At 40.1% G+C, this 24,374-nt stretch overlaps 1 protein-coding gene across 1 annotated transcript; it reads right to left on the bottom strand.

Annotated features, from left to right (window-relative positions):
- Positions 1-2,772: 2,772 nt before the first annotated feature.
- On the bottom strand, positions 2,773-22,872 carry THOC3 (THO complex 3). Its single transcript, XM_032336972.1, has 6 exons — positions 22,515-22,872; positions 21,624-21,780; positions 19,925-20,129; positions 15,536-15,697; positions 15,316-15,416; positions 2,773-3,374 (listed from the first exon to the last, which is right to left on the bottom strand). The coding sequence occupies exons 1-6, from the start codon at positions 22,779-22,781 to the stop codon at positions 3,211-3,213; spliced, it is 1,056 nt and encodes a 351-aa protein (XP_032192863.1). The 5' UTR covers positions 22,782-22,872; the 3' UTR covers positions 2,773-3,210.
- Positions 22,873-24,374: the final 1,502 nt, after the last annotated feature.

The following is a 24,374-nucleotide window of genomic DNA, read 5'->3' as shown; positions in this document are numbered from 1 at the left end:
GGAAACCAGCCTTCTTTTCACTGTACGGCAGGGTCACAGGGAGTGGAGAAGGCAGCACTTACCCACGCACAGGTGTTTCTGAGTGTGCAAGGCTCTTCAAGGTGTACGATCTCTACTCCCCTTCTGAAAGAGAGGACTTACCTTTTAACCCTGTTCATGGGCTTTTTCCCTTCCAAAGAAGGAAGCCGTTTCGTGGTCCCTTTTATGATTAAAACCCTTAGGGAGTAATATATATCTTTGAAACAGGAATAGGAGGAAGGGTTTATCTACCCCATTCCTGATCATTCTAAAATAAAAGGCCACTGACACATCACACCCCAAGCAGCTCATAATACATACACACACACACACACACACACACACACACACACACACACACACACAGAGTCTTTGTTCTGGACCTCATAGAATTGGCCTCTTCCTGATTCCTTTTTTACATCTAATTGCCTCTCATCAAAACTCCCTGCACTAGCCTCCCAGCCCCCTCTATCAGGATGCTATCCCCACCACAGCTTAGGGCAGGGGGATAATCCTCAAGGTACACACATACACCTTACACAAGCTTTAACATTTGGCAGGTTTCATTCTTCGCTGTATCTCATGCCACAGAGAAACCAGAATCCTAGCACAAAACATACTATAGCCTTCACTACCTGTTTCTTAGCCTGACTTGTAACTCAAGTCTACACAGCAATGGGTCATTGGTACAGCAAATCCCAAACCTACTTTACCAACTACAGCCTAGCTCAGAGCAGAAGTCACCACCTTCTTTTGACTTGCTAGTGTCTGGACCAGTAACTGTGTAACATGGCTAGACTGATTGAATCCATCAATTGCTGGGTGACTATGAATGGCTCCCTTCTTGCCCTGAATCAGACAACTCACTCAAGCCATAAGGGCATCAGGTCTGGGACAAATTATACATTTCTCCAAGATGGACCCAACTTCTAAGCCTCCCTAAGACTCTGAAGTCAGGGCACAGAAATGTTGTCAGCAAGGCCCTGACAGTAAGCAAAAGCTGCCACAAGCTCGAGCTCTTTCCAATAAGGGTTTTTCTGTCACTAAAAGTGAAAGCCAGCTGAAAGCAACAAATCTCCTAGTGAAAAGTTGAGCGGATCATTACCTTACACAACCGCAGAGGGAAAAAATCCACATGGATCAAAGAGGAGGGAACTGATCAAAGAGCTAGACTAAAACTTGGTGTCTGATTCCAATGCTAAGGAGGATATATAGAAAAAGAGAGCAGCAACTCCAGGGATGACAGATAACCATAAAAACAAAAACAGTGTGCCACGTTTACTCCCAGTGACATGAGCAACACTGAACCTCCGACATAATGAGGTGGCATGCTGGTTTGCAACTAAAAAGACCACCTTCAGGGAAGGATGCAGGCAGAGGCTATTCTGGAGGCTGAAGGAAACACTACTGAGCCTGAAGACTGGACTCAACCAATCACTAATTAACTTTGGGCCAAAAGTCAACTTCTCAGAGTCAAGGTTTACTCATCTGTAAAATGGGAATGGCAAGTGGAGACAGAATGGCCACTGCAAATAGAAGGCATATGGACCTCTAAGCACATCTAGATCTGAATACTGTCAGTTAATGAATAACACTGAGTTGAACTCCCTGAGTAGTAAAATGATGATAACATCCAACTGCAGAAGGCTATTGCAAAAATTGAGTGAAGTGCTCATTATAGTACCAAGCCTAAGGAAGGTCTAATTACTAAAAATTTCTATTAAGACTTTCTGAGTGTTTTTAATACTGCCTAACATGGTATTGAGCACTTTACATGCTTTATGTTGTCACACTTGATTTGTCTACTCTGCAAGATTTGTATAAACATGTTTCTAACATAAATACAACATAGGAAAACTCCTAAAAGGATGCACACAAAAATGCTAATAGTGACTATCTCCTGGGAGGAGAAATAAGGATTTTTTTTTTCTTTTCACTTACTTGCTTTTTCCAGAATTTTCAACAAACATCATTATTTCTGTATTTTTAATGTCAAAATACATTAAAATACAATGAAAATCAAGACATTGTTCACAGGTAATCTCCTACCTGAGCAACTTCTTTTGGAAGTAAGAGCTAACAAAGTTTTGCTTTCCCTGAGGAACTGGCATGTGCTCTGCTTTTCATTAAGAATTAACTGACTTCTGGGCACCCTGGATGGCTCAGTGGGTTAAGCCTCTGCCTTCTGCTCAGGTCATGATCTCAGGGTCCTGGGATCGAGCCCCACATCAGGCTCTCTGCTCGGTGGGGAACCTGCTTCCCCCCTCTCTCTGCTTGCTTCTCTGCCTACTTGTGATCTCTCTGTCAAATAAATAAATAAAATCTTAAAAAAAAAAAACAAAAAAGAATTAATTGACTTCTCCCTTCTTCACTTTGCCACCAGGGGGCACAGCCAAAATTTTAGTTCAATCAGTCAGGTCCTCATTCTTTCCATATTTGTTTTAATTTCCCCAATTTCAACTTTCTATTCTTATCTGTATGTCTTCTCCTGATTTTGGATTTGTTTATATTTTACAATGTTTACCATAAATTTATTGTCCTCAAATCTTTTGTAGATTAAGACAGGGTACCCTCAAGCTGAAGAATTTAAGGCTTGCTATTGCACTTCATGCTGGGTCCCTGCATTTCACAGAATTCTTGGTTAGGACATTAAATGATAGAATGTCAACCTTTAATCCACCTGAAATTTTTTTTTAAATGCAAAACTGCAACATCTCCCAATATCTGCAACAATAATAACAAACATACCATAACTTTTAAAGTCATAGGAGTCCCATAATTAAAGTCAGTTTTATTAAATGCTCAAATCTCAAAATTATATACATTTCTTTTTATTGTAAAAAATCTCCAACCCCATCACAGCTTCTTCACTTACCCCACCCCCCAAGGTAGGTACTGTCCAAGCAGAAGCAAACCCAACAAAGTCTACCACACACGCCAAGGCAGGGAAGACAGGAAGTACCCAGACAGGAAGATATGCTGGTGTTATCGTGCAGAAACCTCCTGTGGAGGGGAAAGAACGGGAAGAGTTCACATAACAAGAACGGGACTGGAACAGGCAGACTGACAAGACTTGTATAATTTATGCCAATTTACAAACACTTCATGAGCCCATCAACTCCAAGAGAAGAGACCAAACTAATACACAAAGGAAGGCCTCTGCCAGCGTCTCCTCTCCCTGAAGGCCTCCTATCAGGAGTCATTAGGAAGCCCAAACAGCTTCACAGTTCCTGCTTCCCGACTGCTGTCATATTTGCCATCTTTGTCATCACAGGCAAACGCCAGCAGAGGCCTTTTGGGGTGCCAAGCCACGGTGAAAGTCGGGGACTCACACTGCACCTCCCATAGCTTGTCTCCTATAAAAATCAATATAGAAAAACCAATCAATACGTTAATAAGAAACCACATTCATTATGTGCTTGCCTACATTAACTCATTTAATCCACTTTTTCTAGGATATTTTATTTATTTGAGAGAGAGCGCGCAGGAGCGAGGGGTTGGGGGATGGGGAGGCGAGGGAAGAGAATAAACATAAAGAGGGAGAGTGAAGCAGACTTTCTGCTGAGCAGGGAGCCCAACATGCAGCTCAATCCCAGGACCCTGATCATGACCTGAGCTGAAAGCAGACACTTAACCGACTGAGCCACACAGGCGCCCCTCATTAAATCCACCTACTAACCCTACAGGACAGGTACAATCATTGCCCCATTTTACACAGAACATTGAGGCCGAGAGAGAGCACAAGCCAGTAGGTGGCAGAGCAAGATCTGAATGCAGAGCATATGAGCTAAACCTATTCCACACTCCCTAGGAAAACAGTACCAGCAGTTAATATTTGTTGAGCACCCCTTAGGAATCACATGCATTATACTTTAGAAATAAAGTATAATCACAATGCATCAAGGCAAGTAATGATTTTAAACCCCATTTTATAAAGGAACAGGTGACTGAACAGTTAAGTCATACTCATAGGAGTCAGCATATGAAGTGAGTCTGTTTCCAAAGCCACAGGTCCTTCTTCTAAATCACAATGCTTTGCAAACAGATTTTTACCTCCAAAAATGTCATTCTTCTTACTTGAAATTAAACATGATTTTTCTGAAGCCATTATTCCTTTAGTCCCACTTTACTTTTATGTTAAGATTCATGTAAAGAATCTTAAGATTAATGTAATAAAACATTAACAATGTAGTGTTATTTTGAAGTTGCAGGATACATTAAATTATATACTTCAAACTGGTCAACTATACAGTAAATTATATTTTAATAAAGCTGTTTAAAATATATGTATAACATGCACACATATGTGTGTGGAGAGAGCGAGAGAAAGAGAGACCCTCTTTGTTAAGTAATCCTACTTCAGGGACAGTTAAACATTTCTCATGATGCTAGTATCTGGCAGTCTAGCTATATGTCTGAGCAAATTTCTATATTACACAAACATAAAGAATACTTTCACAGGCTGCTACCCTCCTTTTACTTCTCTTCTGGCCTTTATGCCATCATTTGTCCGTCACGTGGGATTGGTAAAAATAAAGAAATTTATACAGTTCAAGAAACTCAGAGCAGACATGAAGAGGCCTCCTAAAATGTTTCCTAAATAACAATGTGGCTTCATAAAATTCAACATCTTGACAGTTTTATTGGAAAGTTTAATCTCTGAATGATAAATAAGGTGCTATCTGGGGCTGACATGACTACTCCAGATCACTGAAGTTCTAAAAGACTCGGTGCAATATGTATGGTGTGTCTAAAAAGCCAAAATTAAGTGGACTGTTAAAATACATGTTATCAGGGGCGCCTGGGTGGCTCAGTGGGTTAAAGCCTCTACCTTCGGCTCAGGTCATGATCCCAGGGTCCTGGGATGGAGCCCCACATCAGGCTCTCTGCTCAGTGGTGATCCTGCTTCCTCCTCTCTCTGCCTGCCTCTCTGCCTACTTGTGATCTCTGTCTGTCAAATAAATAAAATCTTTTAAAAAAAAATGTTATCAGACATAAAATTAATTCTTACTTTTACATTTAACAGTTAAAAATATGTAAAACACAAAACCTTACTTAACATATGACTTCAACTATACATAGTATAGTGTATGTATACACATACAGATGAATCAATGTCTATATATAAAATATCTATACAGATATATAAATATCTACATATGAAAAAAAGATTGGAAGGAAATATACTAGTATGTTAGGAATTAGCTATCTCCAAATTATGGATCTATGTGTGATTAATTTCTCCTTTTAATTGCCAGCATTTTCCAAGTATTCTATACTGAGCATATATACTATTTTACAAACCAACATACAAAAACATGCTTACTGCATAAAATTCAAACAGCACTTAGGTACAGAGCAGCACTGGGAAACAGCACTATGATGGAAACATTCTACATCTGTGCTATCCAATACAGAAACCATCAGCCACATGTGGCTACTTAAGTCCTTAAAATGTACCTAGGGTAACTAAAAAAACGGAATTTTTCATTTTATCTACTTGGTTTCAGTAATAATACTTAAGATTATAATTTAAAGTAAAATTTATCTTCTCCCAATCTTCTAAGTCTGAAATAAATTCTTTCAAAAGTCTTTCTACTAATTTAGCCTTAGTTTCTTTACCTAAGTGGGAACACATCAAGTGCATTGATTGGCTACTTGCTCTGCTCATTCAGTAAAATGCCTTGCCAGTCTTGCATTTCAGCGCATATGGAGCTATGTTTTTCTCCTGGCACAATGTAATATGGATGTATCACAACTTATTTAATCAGTCCTTCATAATGAAATTGAGACTATTTCCCTTTTATGTATGAAATAATGCTATAACTATAACTGTGCTTCCCTTTGATAGTCATCTGACTTTTAATTTTTAGCCTAGGTTATAGAAAAGATTAAAAAAATGTTAAAAGTATATGTCTGAACTACTTAGAAAAATTAATACAGCCATATTTTATATATTCCTGAAAGAGTATATGTGAACTAAATCATATTTTAGGGGCACCTGGGTGGCTCCGAGGGTTAAGCAGCCAGCTCTTGATTTCAGCTCAGGTCATGATCTCAGGATCCTGGGATCAAGCCCCGTGGTAGGCTCTGTGCTCAGCTGGATGTCTGCTTGAGGATTCTCTCTCCTCCTGTCCCTCTGCCCCTGCCCCCATCTGTGCTCTCTCTCTAAAGTAAATAAACAAATCTTAAAAAATAAAAAATAAGGGGTGCCTGGCTAGTTCAGTTGGTTAAGCATCTGCCTTCAGCTCAGGTCATGATCCTGGGGTGCTGGAATCAAGCCCCGCGTCAGGCTCCTTCCTCAGCAGTAAGTCTGCTTCTCCCACTCCCTCTGCTGCTCTCCGCCCACCCCCACCCCCGCCCACTTGTGCTCTCTCTCGCTCACACTCTCTAATAAATAAATAAAATCTTTTTAAAAAATAAAAATAAAATAAATCACATTTTATATGTATTAGGTGAGGCAGACAAACCTGTGCCAGGACGACATGGGAAAAACATGCACGTGCATGCGTTGTTAAGAACAAACACTGGAGGGGCACCTGGGTGGCTCAGTGGGTTAAAGCCTCTGCCTTCAGCTCAGGTCATGGTCCCAGGGTCCTGGGATCGAGCCCCACATCGGGCTCCCAGCTGGGTGGGGAGCCTGCTTCCCTCTCTCTCTCTGCCTGCCTCTCTGCCCACTTGTGATCTCTGTCTGTCAAATAAATAAATAAACTCTTCAAAAAAAAAAAAAAAGAACAAACACTGGAATAACTTTTCTGTACATGGTTTGGTCCTTCACAAAATGTCAGTACCTTGGACTCAGGGAGCAATCCCACTTCACTGGTTTCCCCAAAAGGATGACCCAAAGTGAAGACCATAAGGAATATTTCTCACAGCTTTACTTATAATGGTGCACAGATGAAAAGCCACCAAAGAGCAGAGCAACTGAAGCACCCACAGGCATAAATAAGTAAAGACCAGCAGTTTGAGAACATCCTGACATATTCAATGGGATTCGGGACTGCATTACAAGCGGCAGCAGAGCTGACATTACGAAGCTGTAACATGCTCAGGTGGAACAGGCACAGCCTGGAGCAGGAGAGGATCCACACATCACACAAACAAAGCAGATGCAAAGGAGCTGCGTATCTGAATGGCTGGACAACACTTAGCACAATGTCATCAACAGTGGCATTTTTAAATGGTGGAATTTCAACTTTTTTACTTTGCTCTTTGAAGTCTTCTACATAGTTTAAATGCTTTTACTAAAGCATCGTGTATTTCCAAAAACAATAAAGCTACAATACAAAACAAATCTGAGGGTAATGACAAGATGGCAGAGTAGGAGGATCCTGAGCTCACCTCCTCCACAGACACACTGAGGCAACAAGTGTATCTACTGCAATTAACTCTGAAAATGATCTGAAGACCAGCAGAAGAGATCTTCCACAGCTGACCATAGAGACATGGCCACACTGAAAGGGTAGAAGGGGTGGAGACATGTTCGGGAACCAAACCCCTATGCAAATAACCACCAACGGGAGAGCCATCACAAGCATGGAGGAGTGAAGGGATCAGATCCCACACGGGGCAATCGTGGCTGTAAGGACCTATGCTAGGAAGACAAGTTCCCATCATGTCTGGCTTTGAAAATCAGCAGGGCTTAACTCCAGGAGCTTTAGAAATCAGTGCTGCTTAACTCCAGTTGAACTGAAAGGCAAAAGAGCCAGTAATACACTACTAAGTATCTCAGCCAGAGATGGCACTGAAGCTGCAGCTTAAAAAGCGCCTAGAGTATACATGAAGGAGATTTAATAAGTAATTTTAGGGTGTGTGCGGGAACGGCAAACATGTGCAGATTTCTCCAGGAATAAAAAAGTGTTGATGGGTGCCATTTTTCTTGCCCACCGTGAGCCTTGATAGCTAGATGCTTGCAGAAGCCAATTCTAACACTCTCCTTGTTAGCAACACATGCCCCACACCAGCATTCCCCTACCACCCACCCTACCCAGTCCACTGGCCTCCACAGGCACCCCTCCAAGGCAGCTCCTCCCCTGCCATATCCAGCAGGCAGGCCCACATGGGACCAGGACCCCACTAAAGTGACTCCTCACCCAGGGGACAGGGGAGATAACCCTATGCACCAGCTTGCCTATAGTTCCTACAGCTGGGCCTCTTAGCTGGCACCCTAAAGAACAAGGCCTGCCCTTGCATGTACCTGCAGCTGTCACACAGGCTAATAACACACAGCAGACTGAGTGCCAGCCCCACCTACCACTAAGCCCATGGCAGCTGCAGCCAGGCCTCTCCACAGTACGGGAAGCAAACCCTGCCCAGTGCGCCTGCAGCAGGCAAAGCAGGTCAGCGCAGCCAACTGGGCTGAAAGCCAGCCCCCATCCCCCACCGTCAGCATGCTCATAGCAATCACAGCTCAACCACAGCAGGAGGGTGCACACAGCTCATAGAGGGGACAGCCCTGGTTCCGGTGACCAGGGCAGATAGCATACAGGGCACCACAGGACCTCTTCTATGTAAAATCACTACTTTCAAGGTCAGATGTAGCTGACCTACCTAACATGCAGAAACAAACACACAGTTAGACAAAATGAGGAGACTGAGGGATATGTCCCAAATGAACAAACAAGACAAAAATCACAGAGAAAGGACTAAACAAAATGGAGGTATGTGATATGACTGATGGGAAGTTCAAAGTAATGCTCCTAAAGATACTCAACTGGACTTGAGAAAACAGTGGATGAACTCCGTGAGAACTTCAACAAAGAGACAGAAAATGTAATACAGTAACTGAAATGAAAAATAACACCAAAGGAAATCAACAGCAGATTGGGTGGTGCAGAAGAACGGATCAGAGATCTTGAGGACAGGGTAATAGAAAATAACTAAGATGAACAACAAAAAGACAAAAGAATAATAAAAGTGAGAACAGGTGAAGGAACCTCTACAACACCATCAAGCATGATAACATTTGCTTCGTAGGAGTCCACGAAGGAGGAGAAAGGAAAGGGGGCAGGAAATGTATTTGAAAAGGTAACGACTGAAAGCTTCCTGAATCTGAGGAAGGAAACACACATCAGATCCAGGAAACAAAGGAAAGCTCCAAACAAGATGAACCCAAAAAGGTTCACACCAAGACACATAATAATTAAAATGGCAAAAATTAAAGATAAAGAGAGAATCTTCAAAGCAGCAAGAGAAAAGTTGTCACATATAAGAGAAAACCCATAAGGCTATAGGCTGATCTCAGCAAAAACTCTGCAGGCCAGAAGGGAGTGGCCATGATACATTCAAAGAGCTGGAAGGAAAGAAGCTACAACCAAGAATACTCTACCTGCCAAGGCTATCACTCAGAATTGAAGGAGATAAAGAGGTTCCCAAACAAAAGGAAGTTCATCACCACTAACCCAGCCTTACAAGAAATATTTAAGAGAATTCTTTAAGTGAAAAGAAAAGGCCATGATTAGAAGAAAATTATGAAAGAAAAAATTTCACTAGTAAAAGCAAACATATGATTAAAGGTAGTGGACTAATCACTTATAAAGCCATTATGAAGGTTAAAACACAAAGCAGTAAAATCAATTACATCTACAAAAATTACTCAAGGGATACACAAAATTAAAAGATATATAATATGATATACACATAAAATGTTGAGGGGGAGTACAAATTCAGTGCTTTTTGGAATGTGTCCAAGCTTAAGCAACTAACAATAAAGAGTACTACACAAATAGGATGTTATTTATGACTCCATGGTAACCACAAATCAAAAACCTCTAAAAGGTATTTAAAAAATAAAGAGAAGGTAATCCAAACATAACATTAAAGGGAGCCATCAACCACAAGGAAAGAGAGAGCAAGAGAAGAAAGGAACAAAGAAAAACCATAAAACAACAGAAAACAATGAACAAAATGGCAATAAATACATACCTATGAATAATTAAATGTAAATTGACTAAATGGTCCAATCAAGAGATACAGGGTGACTGGATGACTGAAAAAACAAGACTCAACTATATGCTGCCTACAAGACTCACTTCAGGGGTGCCTGGGTGGCTCAGTGGGTTAAAGCCTCTGCCTTCGGCTCAGGTCATGATTCCAGGGTCCTGGGATCTAGGCCCACATCGGGCTTTCTGCTCAAAAGGGAGCCTGCTTCCTCCTCCCTCTCTCTCTGCTGCCGCTCTGCCTACTTGTGATCTCTGTCAAGTAAATAAATAAAATCTTTAAAAAAAAAAAAAAAAAGACTCACTTCAAATCTAAAGACACATGTGGACTGAAAGTGACAGGGCAGTAAAAGATATTCCATGTAGACAGAAGTGAAAAAAAAGCTGGGGTAGTGATATTTTTATCAGACAAAGGCAGCCCTCTCAGGTCCCCTTCCTCCTCAGGACCTTTGTACTATCACTTTGCTATTGCCTAATAAACTTTGCCTTGCTGCCCACCAAAAAAAAAAAAAAAACTATCAGACAAGATACACTTTGCAACAAAGACTATAGCAAGAGACAAAAAGAGGAATTAAATAATGATAAAGGAATCAATCCAATGAGAGGATATAACAATTGTAAGTATCTATGTACCTAACATAGGAGATAGGAGCACCTAAAAACATAGAGTGAATATTAACAAACATAAAAGGAGCAACTGACAGTAATACAATAGTAGGGGACTTTAACACCATGCTCACATCAATGGACAGATCATCCTGACAGAAAATCAACAAAAAGCACATTAGACCAGATGGACTTTACAGATATATACAGAACATTCCATTCAAAAATAACAGAATATACATTATTTTCAAGCACACATGGAATATGCTCCAGTATGGATCATATACAGTAGGCCATAGAACAAGTTGCAATGAATTTAAGAGGGCTGAAATTTTATCAAGCCATCTTTTTTTTATTTTATTTTATTTATTTATTTGATAGAAAGAGACAGCAAGAGACAAAATACAAGCAGGGGAAGTCAGAAAGGGAGAAGCAGGATTCCCGCTGAGCAGGGAGCCCAATGTGGGGCTAGATCCCAGGACCCTGGGACCCTGGGACCACGAACTGGGCCAACGGCAGATGCCCAAAGACTGAACAACCCAGGTACCCCTATCAAGTGTCTTTTCTGACCCACAATGGTATGAAACTAGGAATCAATTACAAGAAAAAAAAAAAAAAACTGGAAAAAAAACACAAACATACAGAAGCTAAACAATATAAACAACCAAAGTGTCAATGAATAAATCAAAGAGGAAATTTTTTAAAAAATGAAGACAAATAAAAATGGAAACACAACAATCCAAAATCTCTGGGATCCAGCAAAAGCAGTTCTAACAGGAAAGTTTATGCCAATACAGGCCTACCTTACAAAACAAGAAAAATCCCAAATAAACAAATTAACCTTACATCTAAAGGAGCTACAAAAAGAACAAAGCCCCAAGTTAGTAGAAGGAAGGAAACAAAAAAGATTAGAGCAGAAATAAATTAAATAGACACTAAAAAAAATTGGAAAAGATCCATGAAACTAAGAGCTGGTTCTCTGAAATCATCAACAAGTTTGATAAACCTTTACCAGACGCATCAAGAAGAGAGAGAACTCAAATAAATGAATTCAGAAATGAAAGAAGAAATAACTGACACCACAAAAATACAAAGGGTTATATGAGAATACTATGAAAAATTATATGCCAACAAATTGGACAACCCAAAGGACTGGATAAATTCCTATAAACATACAATATTCCAAAACTGAATCAAGAAGAAAGAGAAAATTTGAACAGACGAATTACTAGTAATGAAACTGAACTGGTAATCAAAAAACTCCAAAAAAAACAAAACTCCAGGACCAGATGGATTCACAGGTGCATTCTATTAAACACTTAAGGAACAGTTAATACCTATTCTTCTCAAACTATTCCAAAAAATCAGCGAGGAAGAAAAACTTCCAAATTCATTCTATGAGGCCAGCATTACCCTGATACCACAACCAGGTAAAGACACTACCAAAAAAAAAGCAAAAACAAAAACAAAAAGCAAAAAACTGCAGGCCAACATCTCTGATGAATATAGATGCAACAATCCTCAACAAAATATATTAGCAAACCACATTCAACAATACATTAAAAAGATCATACGCCATGATCAAGTGGTATTTATTCCAGGATGGTTCAATATTTACAAATAAATCAATATGATACATCACATCAATAAGAGGAAGGATAAAAACCATATGATCATTTCAATAGACACAGAAAAACCATTTGACAAAAATAAACACCCATTGTTGATAAAAGCTCTCAACAAAATGGATTTAGAGGAAACACACTTCAACATATAAAGACCATATATGAAAAACCCAGATAACACCACACTCAATGGTGAAAAACTGAAAGCTTTTCCCCTAAAATCAGGAACAAGACAAAGATGTCTACTTTCACCATTTTATTCAACACAGTCTTGGAAGTCCTGGCCACAGCAACCAGACAAGAGAAAAAAAAAAAAAAAAGGAACCCAAATTGGTAAGAAAGAAGTAAAACTGTTAGTATTTGCACATGACATGATACTATATATAGAAAACTGGAAGGACTCCACAAAAAGTATTAGAAATAATGAATTCAATAAAGTTGCAGGCAACAAAATTAATATACAGAAATCCATTGCATTCTATACACTAATAATGATGTAGTAGGAAGAAAATTTAAAAAACAATCCCATTTACAATTGCACCTAAAAGAATAAATACCTGGGAATACATTTAACCACAGAGGGGAAAGACCTATACTCTAAAAACTATCAGACACTGAAGAAAGAAATTGAAGGTAACACAAATAGAAAAATTAACCATGCCCAGGACTGGAAGAATTAATATTGTTATAATGTCCGTATCACCCAAAGCAATCCACAGATTCAATGCAGTCCCTATCAAAATACCAGTATTTTTCACAAAACTAGAACAAATAATCCCAAAATTTGTATGGAACCACAAAAGACTCTGAGCAACCAAAGCAATCTTAAGAAAGAACAAAGCTAGAAGTATCACAATCCCAGACTTCAAGATATACTACAAAGCTATAGTAATCAAAACAATGTGGCACTGGCACAAAACCGGATATGCTAGATCAATGGAACAGGATAGAGAGCCCAGAAATAAACCCACACTTAATATGATCATTAATCCACAACAAAGGAGGCAAGAATATGCAATGGAAAAAACAGTCTCTTCAACAAATGGTGCTGGGAAAACAGGACAACTACATTCAAACAAATGAAATTGGACCACTTTCTTACACCATACAGAAAAATAAGCTCAAAATGGACTAAAGACTTAAATGTGAGATATGAAACAATAAAAGTCCTAAAAGAAAACACAGGCAGCAATCTCTTAAACATCAGCTTTAGCAATGTATTTATGGATATGTCTCCTCAAGCAAAGAAAAACAAAAGCAAAAATAAAATACTGGGACTACACCAAAATAAAAAGCTTCTGCATAGCAAAGGAAACCATCAACAAAACAAAAAGGCAACCTATTGAATGGGAGAAGATACTTCCAAATAATAAATCCATTAAGAGGTTAATATCCAAAATATATAAGACAATTCTATGTTCAACACTAAAAAACAAACAAACAAAAAAAGTAGGCTGATTAAAAAACGGGGTGCCTGGGTGGCTTAGTCAGTTGAGCATCCAACTCTTAAGATTTCGGCTCAGGTCATGATCACAGGGTCCTGAGATTGAGCCCCATGTCAGGATCCACACTCAGCAGGGAGTCTGCTTGAGATTCTTTCCCTCTGCCCCTTCCGCCAGGCCCACTCATGTTCTCTCTCTCCCAAATGGGTGAATCTTTAAAAAAAAAAAAAAAAAAAAAAGGTGCGGGGGGAGGGGGACAAAAATCCTAGACAGACATTTTTCCAAAGGAGACACACAGATGACCAACAAACATGAAAAGGTGCTCACATCAATGATCATCAGGGAAATGCACATACAATGAAATATCACCTCATACCTACCAAAATAGCTAGTATCAAACAGATAATAAAAAACAAACGGTGAGGATGTAAAGAAGAAGGAATCCTCATACATTGCTGGTGGGTATATAAATTGGTGCAGCTACTGTAGAAAACAGTATGGAGCTTTCTCGAGAAATTAAAAATAGAAATGTATGATCCAATAATTCCACTACTGGGTAATTACCCAAAGAAAACAAAATACTAATTCAAAAAGGTATGTAAACCCCTATGTTTATTGCAGCATTATTTACAATAGCCACAATATGGAAGCAACCTAAGTATCCATGGATAGACAAATGAATAAAGATCTGAGATATATATACACAATGGAATATTAATCAGTCATTAAAAAAAGAATGAGATCTTGCCATTTATGAGAACATGGGGTGGACCTAAGGGTTATTAAGCTAAGTTAAATAAATCAGGAAAGACAAATACAATATGATTTCACTTGTACATGAAATCTAAAAAACAAAACAAGTAAATAAATAAACAACAGAAACAGATTCATAATTAAAGAAAACTGTTGGGAGCCAGAGGAGAGAAAGCTGGGGTGATGAGTGAAATATTAAGAGGTACAAACTTCCAATTATAAAATAAATACATCCTGAAGATATAAAGTATAGCAACAGGAATATAGTTAATAATATTATAATGATGTTATACGGTGACAGATGACGACTACCTTTATTGTGATCAATGACTAATATGTATGTCTGTCAAATCACTGTCATACATGAAACTAATATAATATCATGTCAGTCATACTTTGATAATAAAAAATTATTAATTAAAAATAAGTAAAGCTAAGGAAATTCTTTCGTAAAATGAATACTCTCCTCTCATTTTTCTATTTTCAAATTCTACTGGTTGTTTTTAAAGCAAATCACATGTATTTTGTTAATTCCTAAGATTATTTTAAGTTCACATACAGGCAAAATACAGGAAAAAAGTATACCACAATACTAAAAGAGATTGTGTTTAGAGGTGGAACCAAAAGTACCACTTTTTTCTTCCTCCTATTTTCCACATTTTAAAAATTTCATAACAGAAGAATTGAAAGTTAATGAAATGCAAAATATTTTCCTAAATTACTTTTTTCAGACCTGCTCCTTTCTAAACTCTTTGCTCCCTTATGACCTGACTATAATAGTCCTAATAAACAAAGCTGTCTTAAGAGGAAAATTCATTTATGCTAATGCAAGTGAAGTAGTAATGTGAAGATAAAAACACATGACAGGAAAAGTCTTGATGGCCAACAGATGACAGACAGAAGACTCACTATGGTAGTGAGGGTATCAGTTACCTGTCTCTACTTCAGCAATGTCAATAAAATGATCTTCCGAGGCTGATGCCAGCATTTTTCCATCGTGACTAAAACTAAGGGTCCTCACAGGCCAATCCAGCCTGTAACAGAGTGGAGACAGGACATGTTAGAATAACCCAGTGAGTGTAGGGCACAATTTCATCCAAAATAAAGTCAAATTAATTTATCCAACAAGGAAAGTGCCGGCAGAGCTGCTTACCTAGAAAAGCACCGAACACAAACCAACTCATCCACATCCCAGAGGCTGACCAAAGCATCTGCACTTCCTGTGGCAAAGTACTTCCCCATGGGGTCAAACTTGATACAGATGCAGTTGGAAGGATGGGCATTGATAGACTGCACAGGCTTCAGCTCTGGGTAGCTAAGAAACAAGACAGATAGCAATTAAACTATGGGAAGAGGACTGTGGTACTAAGACGACAACGGGAGATACTAAAGAAGAAAATCAAAGACAACAAACCAAGTATCAGACTGTAATTCAAACAAACTTTCCTGGACTTAAAAAAAAAAAAAAATTATGGGGCACCTGGGTGGCTCAGGGCATTAAGCCTCTGCCTTCGGCTCAGGTCGTGGTCTCAGGGTCCTGGGATCAGGCCCCACAATAGGCTCTCTGCTTGGCAGAGAGCCTGCTTCCCCCTCTCTCTCTGCCTGCCTCTCTGCCTACTTGTGATCTCTCTGTCTGTCAAATAAATAAATAAAATCTTTTAAAAAAATTAGATTATCATCAGACCTTTCTGACTGTAAGACTTTATGCCAAAAGAAAATGGGATAATATATTTAAGATACACAAGCAAGAAAATAGGAATCAAGGATTTTTATATCTAGCAAAACTATCAATTACAAAGAGCTCAAATAGTAAATACAATTAAATATCTGTAAGTTTTATAGGTATATAAGTTGTAAGCATGAACTTAAAGAATATTGTCCTGTGAACCCTTCCTGAGGAATCTAAAGAATGAACTTTGACAATCAAAATGACTAGAGACTTATCAGCATGGGACTGGTGATTAGCATTACATATACAGCTTCTTGTAGAAATTATAGATGTAAAAGAAAGGCATAGTACATAGTAGCTCTACACTCTGATAATATAATATTAACTATTTTTTTTAATCGAAGAAAAATTAGGAAAACAATGCAAAAAGCAAAATTTACTATTTTAAGTAATCACAGTGGTGGTGGTAGTGGGAATACTGTTATTCTGAGATACCTCTATGTGTAATATGGAGAAAGGTAATAAGTAACCATGGGATATTCTAATTCTATAATCCCAGTGTCCTTGAGAATCAGAATACTCAAATATTCAGTTTGGAAGGAAAGAGTTACCTAAAATATAGAAAATGTTTTGTAGGATTCTTCTTTTTTTTTTTTTTTTTTTTATTTATTTGACACAGAGACCACAAGTAGGCAGAGAGGCAGATTGGGGGCGGGGGTGGGGGAAGCAGGCTCCCTGCTGAGCAGAGAGCCCGACACGGGGCTCGATCCCAAGACCCTGAGACCATGACCTGGGCCGAAGGCAGAGGCTTTAGCCCACTGAGCCATCCAGGTGCCCGCAGTAGGATTCCACTAGTCCTGAATTTTAGTTCAATGTTATCAACATAAACTCACTATTCACATATTTTAATCTTTAAAAATAAACACTTACATGTCCTTGCTCTGTCCACAGGAAAGGTCTAGAAATAATGATCAAACCAGCAATATGGACATCTGTAGTTCCAGTACCTTTTCTCAGAAAAAGAATCCAAGGATTCCTAGAGAATTTTCTGATTAAAGGTCTGAGCCAGGAAACATACAAGATGAACCTGGCATATCCTGTCCTACCAGAGAGCAACAAACTGAAGACTACCTGCATTGTTAACAAAAAAAAAAAAAAAAAAAAAAAAAGACTCAGGAACAACTTGAAGAGGCTCCCATTAGCTGAAGAAGGGATAATTTGAGTTTCCATACAGATAATTACTCCAATGGACTGAAACACATCTCCCATGCTTAAGTACAAGAGTTTACAGTAAGTCTTTTTTTTTTTTTTTAATTTTATTTATTTATTTATTTGAGACAGAGAGAGATCACAAGCAGGCAGAGATGGAGGGAAGCAGGCTCCTTGCCCGGCAGAGAGCCCGATGTGGGGCTCGATCCCAGGACCCTGAGATCAAGACCTGAATCGAAGGCAAAGGCTTAACCCACTGAGACACTCAGGCGCCCCTACAGTAAGTCTTTTTTTTTTTTTTTTTTTTAAGATTTTATTTATTTATTTGAGAGAGAGACAGTGAGAAAGAGCATGAGCGAGGAGAAGGTCAGAGGGAGAAGCAGACTCCCCATGGCGCTGGGAGCCTGATGCGGGACTTGATCCCGGGACTCTGGGATCATGACCTGAGCCAAAGGCAGTCGTCCAATCAACTGAGCCACCCAGGCGTCCCTACTAAGTCTTAAAAATAAAACCTAGCTGATCGTCTTTGGAGGTGATGGAGAACTAATTCATTATCTGATGACAAAGGGAAAGAACCATTTATCCTGCCTTTCCTAAGTGAACTATATTATTAAATAACAAAACAGTAAATGAGAGGAAGTATCTTATATTCTAACAAATAAATAAGCATACAGAATCAGCAAAATCCAGACTAGGAGAATCTCTGCAGGTTAACAGTCTAGTTTTCCAACAGCTACATTATAAAGTAGAAGAGGATGAAGAGCAACTTCATAGTTTAACACATTTAAAAGACATCAAATTTTTTTAAATAGACAAATCCAGAATGTCTAGAAATGCATACTTGGTAGCTAAAACTATGAAGAAATACTATAAAAATCAAAATAGTGTTTCCTTTTGAGGACTAGAACAAAGGACATGGAGGGACTTCTGGGATGCAGCAAATATTTCTTGACCTGGGTGGGGTTACACAGATAATAGTTCATTAAGCTGTATGTTGTTTTAAAGACAGTTTTTTGTTTTCTTTTGTTTATTTATTTATTTATTTGAGAGAGAGAGAGAGGCAGTGAGAGAGAGAATGAGAGGGGAGAAGGTCAGAGGGAGAAGCGGACTCCCCACGGAGCTGGGAGCCTGATGTGGGACTTGATCCCGGGGCTCCGGCATCATGACCTGAGTCGAAGGCAGTTGCTCAACCACCCGAGCCACCCAGGTGTCCCAAGCTGTATGTTGTTTTAAGTGGTTTTCTGTGTATGTGTTTTATTTCCTAACTGAAAGGCTTAAAAAAAAAAAAATAAGCTATAGAACACCAACTTGAATAAAATTCAAGTTGCTAAGCACAGGTTTCCAGCCTTTTATATAATCTGGTCCCAGATTACATTTCAACTTTATCTTCCCATTTTCAGGCCATCTCTTCAGATACCTTATCTGATACCATTCTCAGCAACTGTGATCTACCAACTACTGTCCATATAGGCCATGTTCATTCACACCTTTGCCCATTGTATGGTTCCCTTCTGCTGATTCTTAAAATTCTACTCAGTTTTCAAGGTCAAGATCAGAAGCTGCCTCTTTCAATCCCCAACTCCCATAGTCAATTTAAGTTTCTATCCCTGGGATTCCAAAGCAAACTCCATGCCTCTCGAAAAGAACCTATTTCACATTGCCTTGCATTGCCCACCCAGACAGCAGAAAGAACAGAGTCAACAGACCTGAATTTCAATTCCAACACTTCATTCATTTACAGAATAAATATTTATGGAGATCCTAACTCTGTGTAGCAAGTATTAAGGTAGGAACTAGGGATTCAACAGGAAAAAAGTTACACATAGTCCCTTCCTTCATGTCATTTATAGTCTAATGGCAGATATAGATTAATTAAACATTTATTATAGGGGTGCCTGGGTGGCTCAGTCAGTTAAGCATCTGCCTTCGGCTCAGATCATGATCCTGGGTCCTAGGATCAAGCCCCGCACTTGGCTCCCTGCTTAGTGGAGAGCCTGCTTTTCCCTCTCCCTCTGCTGCTCCCCCTGCTTGTATACTCTGTCAACTAAACAAATAAAATCTTTAAAACAAACAAACATTTAATTACAATACAGAATGAGAAATGCTGCCAACAGGAAGTACATAAAATAAGCTTTTAAACTGGGGAGGTAGGAAAGTACTGAAGATGGCTGCCCTGGAGAGAAATTTTAAAATATTTAAAGATATTTTAAAATATCTTTAAATTTTAAAATATTAAATATTAATTAATTAAAATATTAAATATTTAAAATACTAAATTTTAAAATTTTTAAATCTATTAATTAATTAATTAATTAATTAATTTTAAAGAAATTTTAAGAAATTTAAGCAGAGACTTTATGGGTATAAATTAACCATAATTCAAGGTGTACCTAGTTCTAGTGCTCACCTGTTGACTAATAATTTAAACTCTCTTGAATCCCAGATCCTCATCTGTCAAATAAGACTCAAATAACAACCCCAGAGAATTTCTGAGGACTCAGTAAATATAAGGTGCCTGGCTCAAAGGTGCTCAACAGAGGTTAGGATTTTTTATTACCATTTGTCTTTTAAGCTCCTTCAGGCCAGGCTTGCATCTAATTCATTCTGTATCCATGCAGCACCCAGCACAAAGACATGACAGTCCCTAAGCTAGAACCCTCTCACCTGAGGATGTTGATACAACCATTGCCATTTGTCAGGAAGAACATGTTGTTGTCATTATTCCAGGAGATTTCATTGACTTCAAACTTGAACTGCTCCTCCGCTTTGGAACGGTGTGTCTTGGCATCAATAAAGGTCACCACATCATCCTTGTTGCCTACAGCAATGGTCTGCCCATCAGGACTCCAGCAGATATTAATGTTCTCCCCTGGAAACCCAGATATAATCAGCAAGATACTGTTTGCCTATAATCCTGCAGTTAACTTTTTTTTAATACTACGAAGACCAGAGCTATCTCCAAACCTCATTCACCAAGGTCCCAGTCAACAGAAGGGAATGACTACTTACTCACCAATTATGAGTCCAACACTTTCGTCTACAAATTGCCCCTTATGCACTCTCATAACTCTCTAAGGAATACTTTATTATCCCCATATTACATATGAAGATATGAAAGATATGAGACATGAGCCAAAGTGTCAAAGCCATGAAGTAACACACCCAAGATCGAAACCAGATTTGACTCCAAAGCCCCCTAGTCTTATACCACCATTTCCCAAACTCCAGTCATTCACATGCCACTTTTCCAATTTTTGTCCTATCCATGTTGGCTATATCTTTAAGTATATATATAAATATATATAGCTATATATAAAAATAACAGCTATATTTCTTTATTCAAGACTTTTCTTAAAATTGACTCAAAAATTTTCAGTTAAATAAATTCAGTTTCCATTTAGCAGTAAATTCTATGGGCTAGATCTTTTTTCCTGGTAGGCATTAAAATACATACACAGCCGGTTTTTAATGTTCATCCACGTGCTATCTAACTCATTTAAGAATCACCAGTTGTCTACTTGGAGAAAGCACTACAAGATTCCACCTCCAGGGACAAGTCTTGTCAACAAAGTCCAGTGGCCCACAGTGAACATGTCAATTAAAAATCTCACCAACTTTATCAATTCTATGATGCATATATTTTCACATTTTATTTTCTACAACATATCTTAAAATGCATTAGGAGGCATCTCGAAATTTTTGGTGTATGATGCTTATCTAGAAACTTTATTTTCCTTCCTAACAACGCATAAAATATTGGTGCATGTTATAATCAATGACACGTTAGTCAGTGAAACATAGTAAGTGACCTCAAGGTTTATAGGACAATACCTGGTGAAGAACAGATTCTACAAATGTACTATACAACTTCCAGGTCGTCTTCTCCCAGACCACCAAGACTATTCATTCCCAAGATCAGTCATTCTGGCCTATCAGCAGTTTCCTAAATTCTCCATCTATCTACACATGAAGCTCCCTCCTAGAGCTGCACCCCACCCCTCACCCATGCACTGTACCCTGACCACTAAATCCCTATTACCTATTCTAAGAATTTGCTCAAATTCCGCTCAAATGTCCTCACAGGCAAGGGTCAGACTTAAGCATTTCCATTCTAGGTATCCATCTTGTAGACTCTTCAGTGTAAGATGAACCATATCATATCACGTTAGGTTTTTTCGTTAACACATATGTCTCTCTCCCTGCACTAAACCTAGTACAGGTCCTGGGAGCTGGAAATTGTCTTATTCAGCCCAGGATGTCCCACACCTAACACGAGGCCACACACAAAGAAGATACTTGGGAAATGCTTGTTGAATGACTATAAGCTGCTCATCTTCCTACTGCCCTCTCTCTCAAGAGTCACCTTTAGTGTTCACAGTGGCAATGCATTTTGTAGTCCTCACATCCCAGATGCGAATGGTTTTGTCTCCAGATGCTGTGACAAAGAGGTCAGGATTACTCGGATGCCAACAAAGCTGGTCCACACTATCCCCATGTCCCCGATAATTGTTTTCTTTGACCTGAAAGAACAGAATCCAAATGCTACTTCACACATAAGTACCTGCCTCCACATGTGTCTTCTAAACCTTATTCAAAGAAAAAGCCAGAAAATTTAAAAGAATTTTTAAATTTTTAAACCCCTTCCCCAAAACTCTTCCCAATACCCTCCTCCCTTCCTCTCCAATCACTCTGAATTGTTCTGAGATTTGGATTCCACAGCAATGCTCTAACTCTTTTGCCCTCCCTGGCCTTCCTCCTTCTTTCTGGTTCTCCACATTTACTCCACCAAGGTTCCCAATCTTCTTGCTCACTCTCACAGGAAGCCTCCTTACCACCATAGGGACCCCACCACCACCACAGCCTCTAGCCACTCCTCACCACCACACAACTCCTTCCTACCACTCCCATACACCCCCACCTCACTCGAATCCCATCTACCCTCCTCACCACCAGTCCTCATCCCCTCCTCGCCTCCACTCCCAGCTCATCTTTACACCTCCTTACTGCTACACTCCCTCACATCCCCACCTCCCTCTTACCATCACCATCTTCCTCTCTACCACATTCCTTCCAGATCCCTAATCATTACCCTTGTCACTCCCGCACTCCTCCAGCGTGCTCTACACAACCCTCTTTTCCCCACACCCCTCCCTTCTCCTCGCCTCCATCCCGCATTCTCTCCAACACCTGGCTCTCCACACCTGGCTTTACCACAGACCCTCTCTCTGGCCTGGGCCGGTCCCTGACAGCTTACCAACCGGTCCTTCTCCAGCAGGAATACGCTGGCCGTCTTGTCGAAAGACCCCGAGGCCAAGCGACGCCCATCGCAGCTCCAGGCCACCGAGTGCACCTTGGCGCTATGTGCAGGGAACTCGCGAGTCTTGCTGTGGCCGCGGAACAGCTCCTGCATTCCCAGCACGTAGCGTGTTGGGCCGCTGGTCACTGAACACCATGGAGCCATTGAACCAGGACCGCTCTGACCAAGCGCCGAGGGCCCCATAGCTGCCGCAGCTACCGCCATGGCGAGCTCCCAGGAGGCCGCGTTCCTACCGCCACCTTAGCGCAGTCAGTCCTGCCGCCGCCGCCGCACGCATGCGCCTGGAAGAGAGGCTCTTCCTGCACAGCCGCAATGAGGGCCATCAGAGCAGGGACTACAAATCCCGGCATGCAGCGCGCGCGCTTCCTTTTCAAACAGGAATGATTACTATTAAGCTTCCTTCAGTTAGTGATTCTGGAGGTTTAAGGGTTTATTTGTATCGTGCTTAATTTTAAAAAGGAAAGCCAACAATATCCTTCCAAACCTCAAATCCCCATTAGCAAAAGACCTTTTATTCAAGGGTTGATCCCCACCACTCAGTCTCCTACCTTAGAACAGAAGGTCCTCGACTCTCCGGCTGGAGAAGGACCGGCTGGTGAACTAGAGGTTTGCCGGGGTCCAGAGTGGGGAGGAGAGGGATTGCGAAGGAGTCTTGACATAGCTTTAAATAAACAAATTCTACGGTCTTGAAAGGTATTATTGATGAGGGACAGAAGCAGAAAAAACTGTTCACCTTTAGTCCGGAAGCCTGATGTGTATAGCCTGCATAGTTCAGTATGGATGGAATGCGTAGTGACTGCTACATTCTCTCCGTTCTCTCTCTCTCTCTCTCTCTCTCTCTTTTTAAAGGTTTTTACTTATTTGACAGAGAGATAGAGCATAAGTAGGCAGGGCAGCAGGCAGATGGAGAGGGAGAAGCAGGTTCTTCGCTGAGCAGGGAGCCTGAGGCGCAGCTCGATCTCAGGACCCTGGGATTGTGACCTGACCAGAAGGCAGACGCTTAATTGACTGAACCACTCAGGCACCCCTGGTTACATTCCTAAAAGGTCTCATGACTGCCTGTGTATCTCGCCAATAGTTAATATCAAGCTGAATGATAAGCACCAGAGAAATCTTTCGAAAATAGTTTCATGAGTAAAATTTTTTTTCTTTTTAAAATATTTTATTTATATGACAGAGTGAGATCACAAGTAGGCAGAGAGGCAGGCAGAGAGAGAGAGAGGAGGAGGAAGCAGGCTCCCCGCTGAGCAGAGAGCCCGATGTGGGGCTCGATTCCAGGACCCTGAGATCATGACCTGAGCCGAAGGCAGAGGCTCAACCCACTGAGCCACCCAGGTGCCCTCATTAGTAGAAATTTGAAGAAAACATTTCTGATCTAATACTGCCTGCACATCCTGACCCCCTTGAGCAGTAAGCATACAACCACCAGCTTCATACAGCAAAAGAGCAGATCTTTCTGCTCACAGGACCTACCACCCATGCCACTTAAGTAAATTTACTAAGTTGCACCGCAAAACACCTCAGGAATTCTTTCTTGACTATCATGTTCTGTGATCCCACAACACTACATGCACGTGATTAGATATGCAAAAACGTAAAAGATACAGAACAAAAAGTAAATGTCCATTTGTGTCACACACACACACACACACACACACACACACTCATTATTCCCAACCTTCTCACGCCTACCTTAAACCACACGTCCTGTGGTTTCTTGCTGAAGAAACCACTGATGAGCTGCCTGCACCAACCAAGGCCCTGGAGAAGGACTGTGGGCTGGGGAAGGGTTTTGGT

Source organism: Mustela erminea, chromosome 3, assembly GCF_009829155.1.
Source record: "Mustela erminea isolate mMusErm1 chromosome 3, mMusErm1.Pri, whole genome shotgun sequence".
Lineage (NCBI taxonomy): Eukaryota > Metazoa > Chordata > Mammalia > Carnivora > Mustelidae > Mustela > Mustela erminea.
This window is presented reverse-complemented; position numbering and strand designations above follow the sequence as displayed.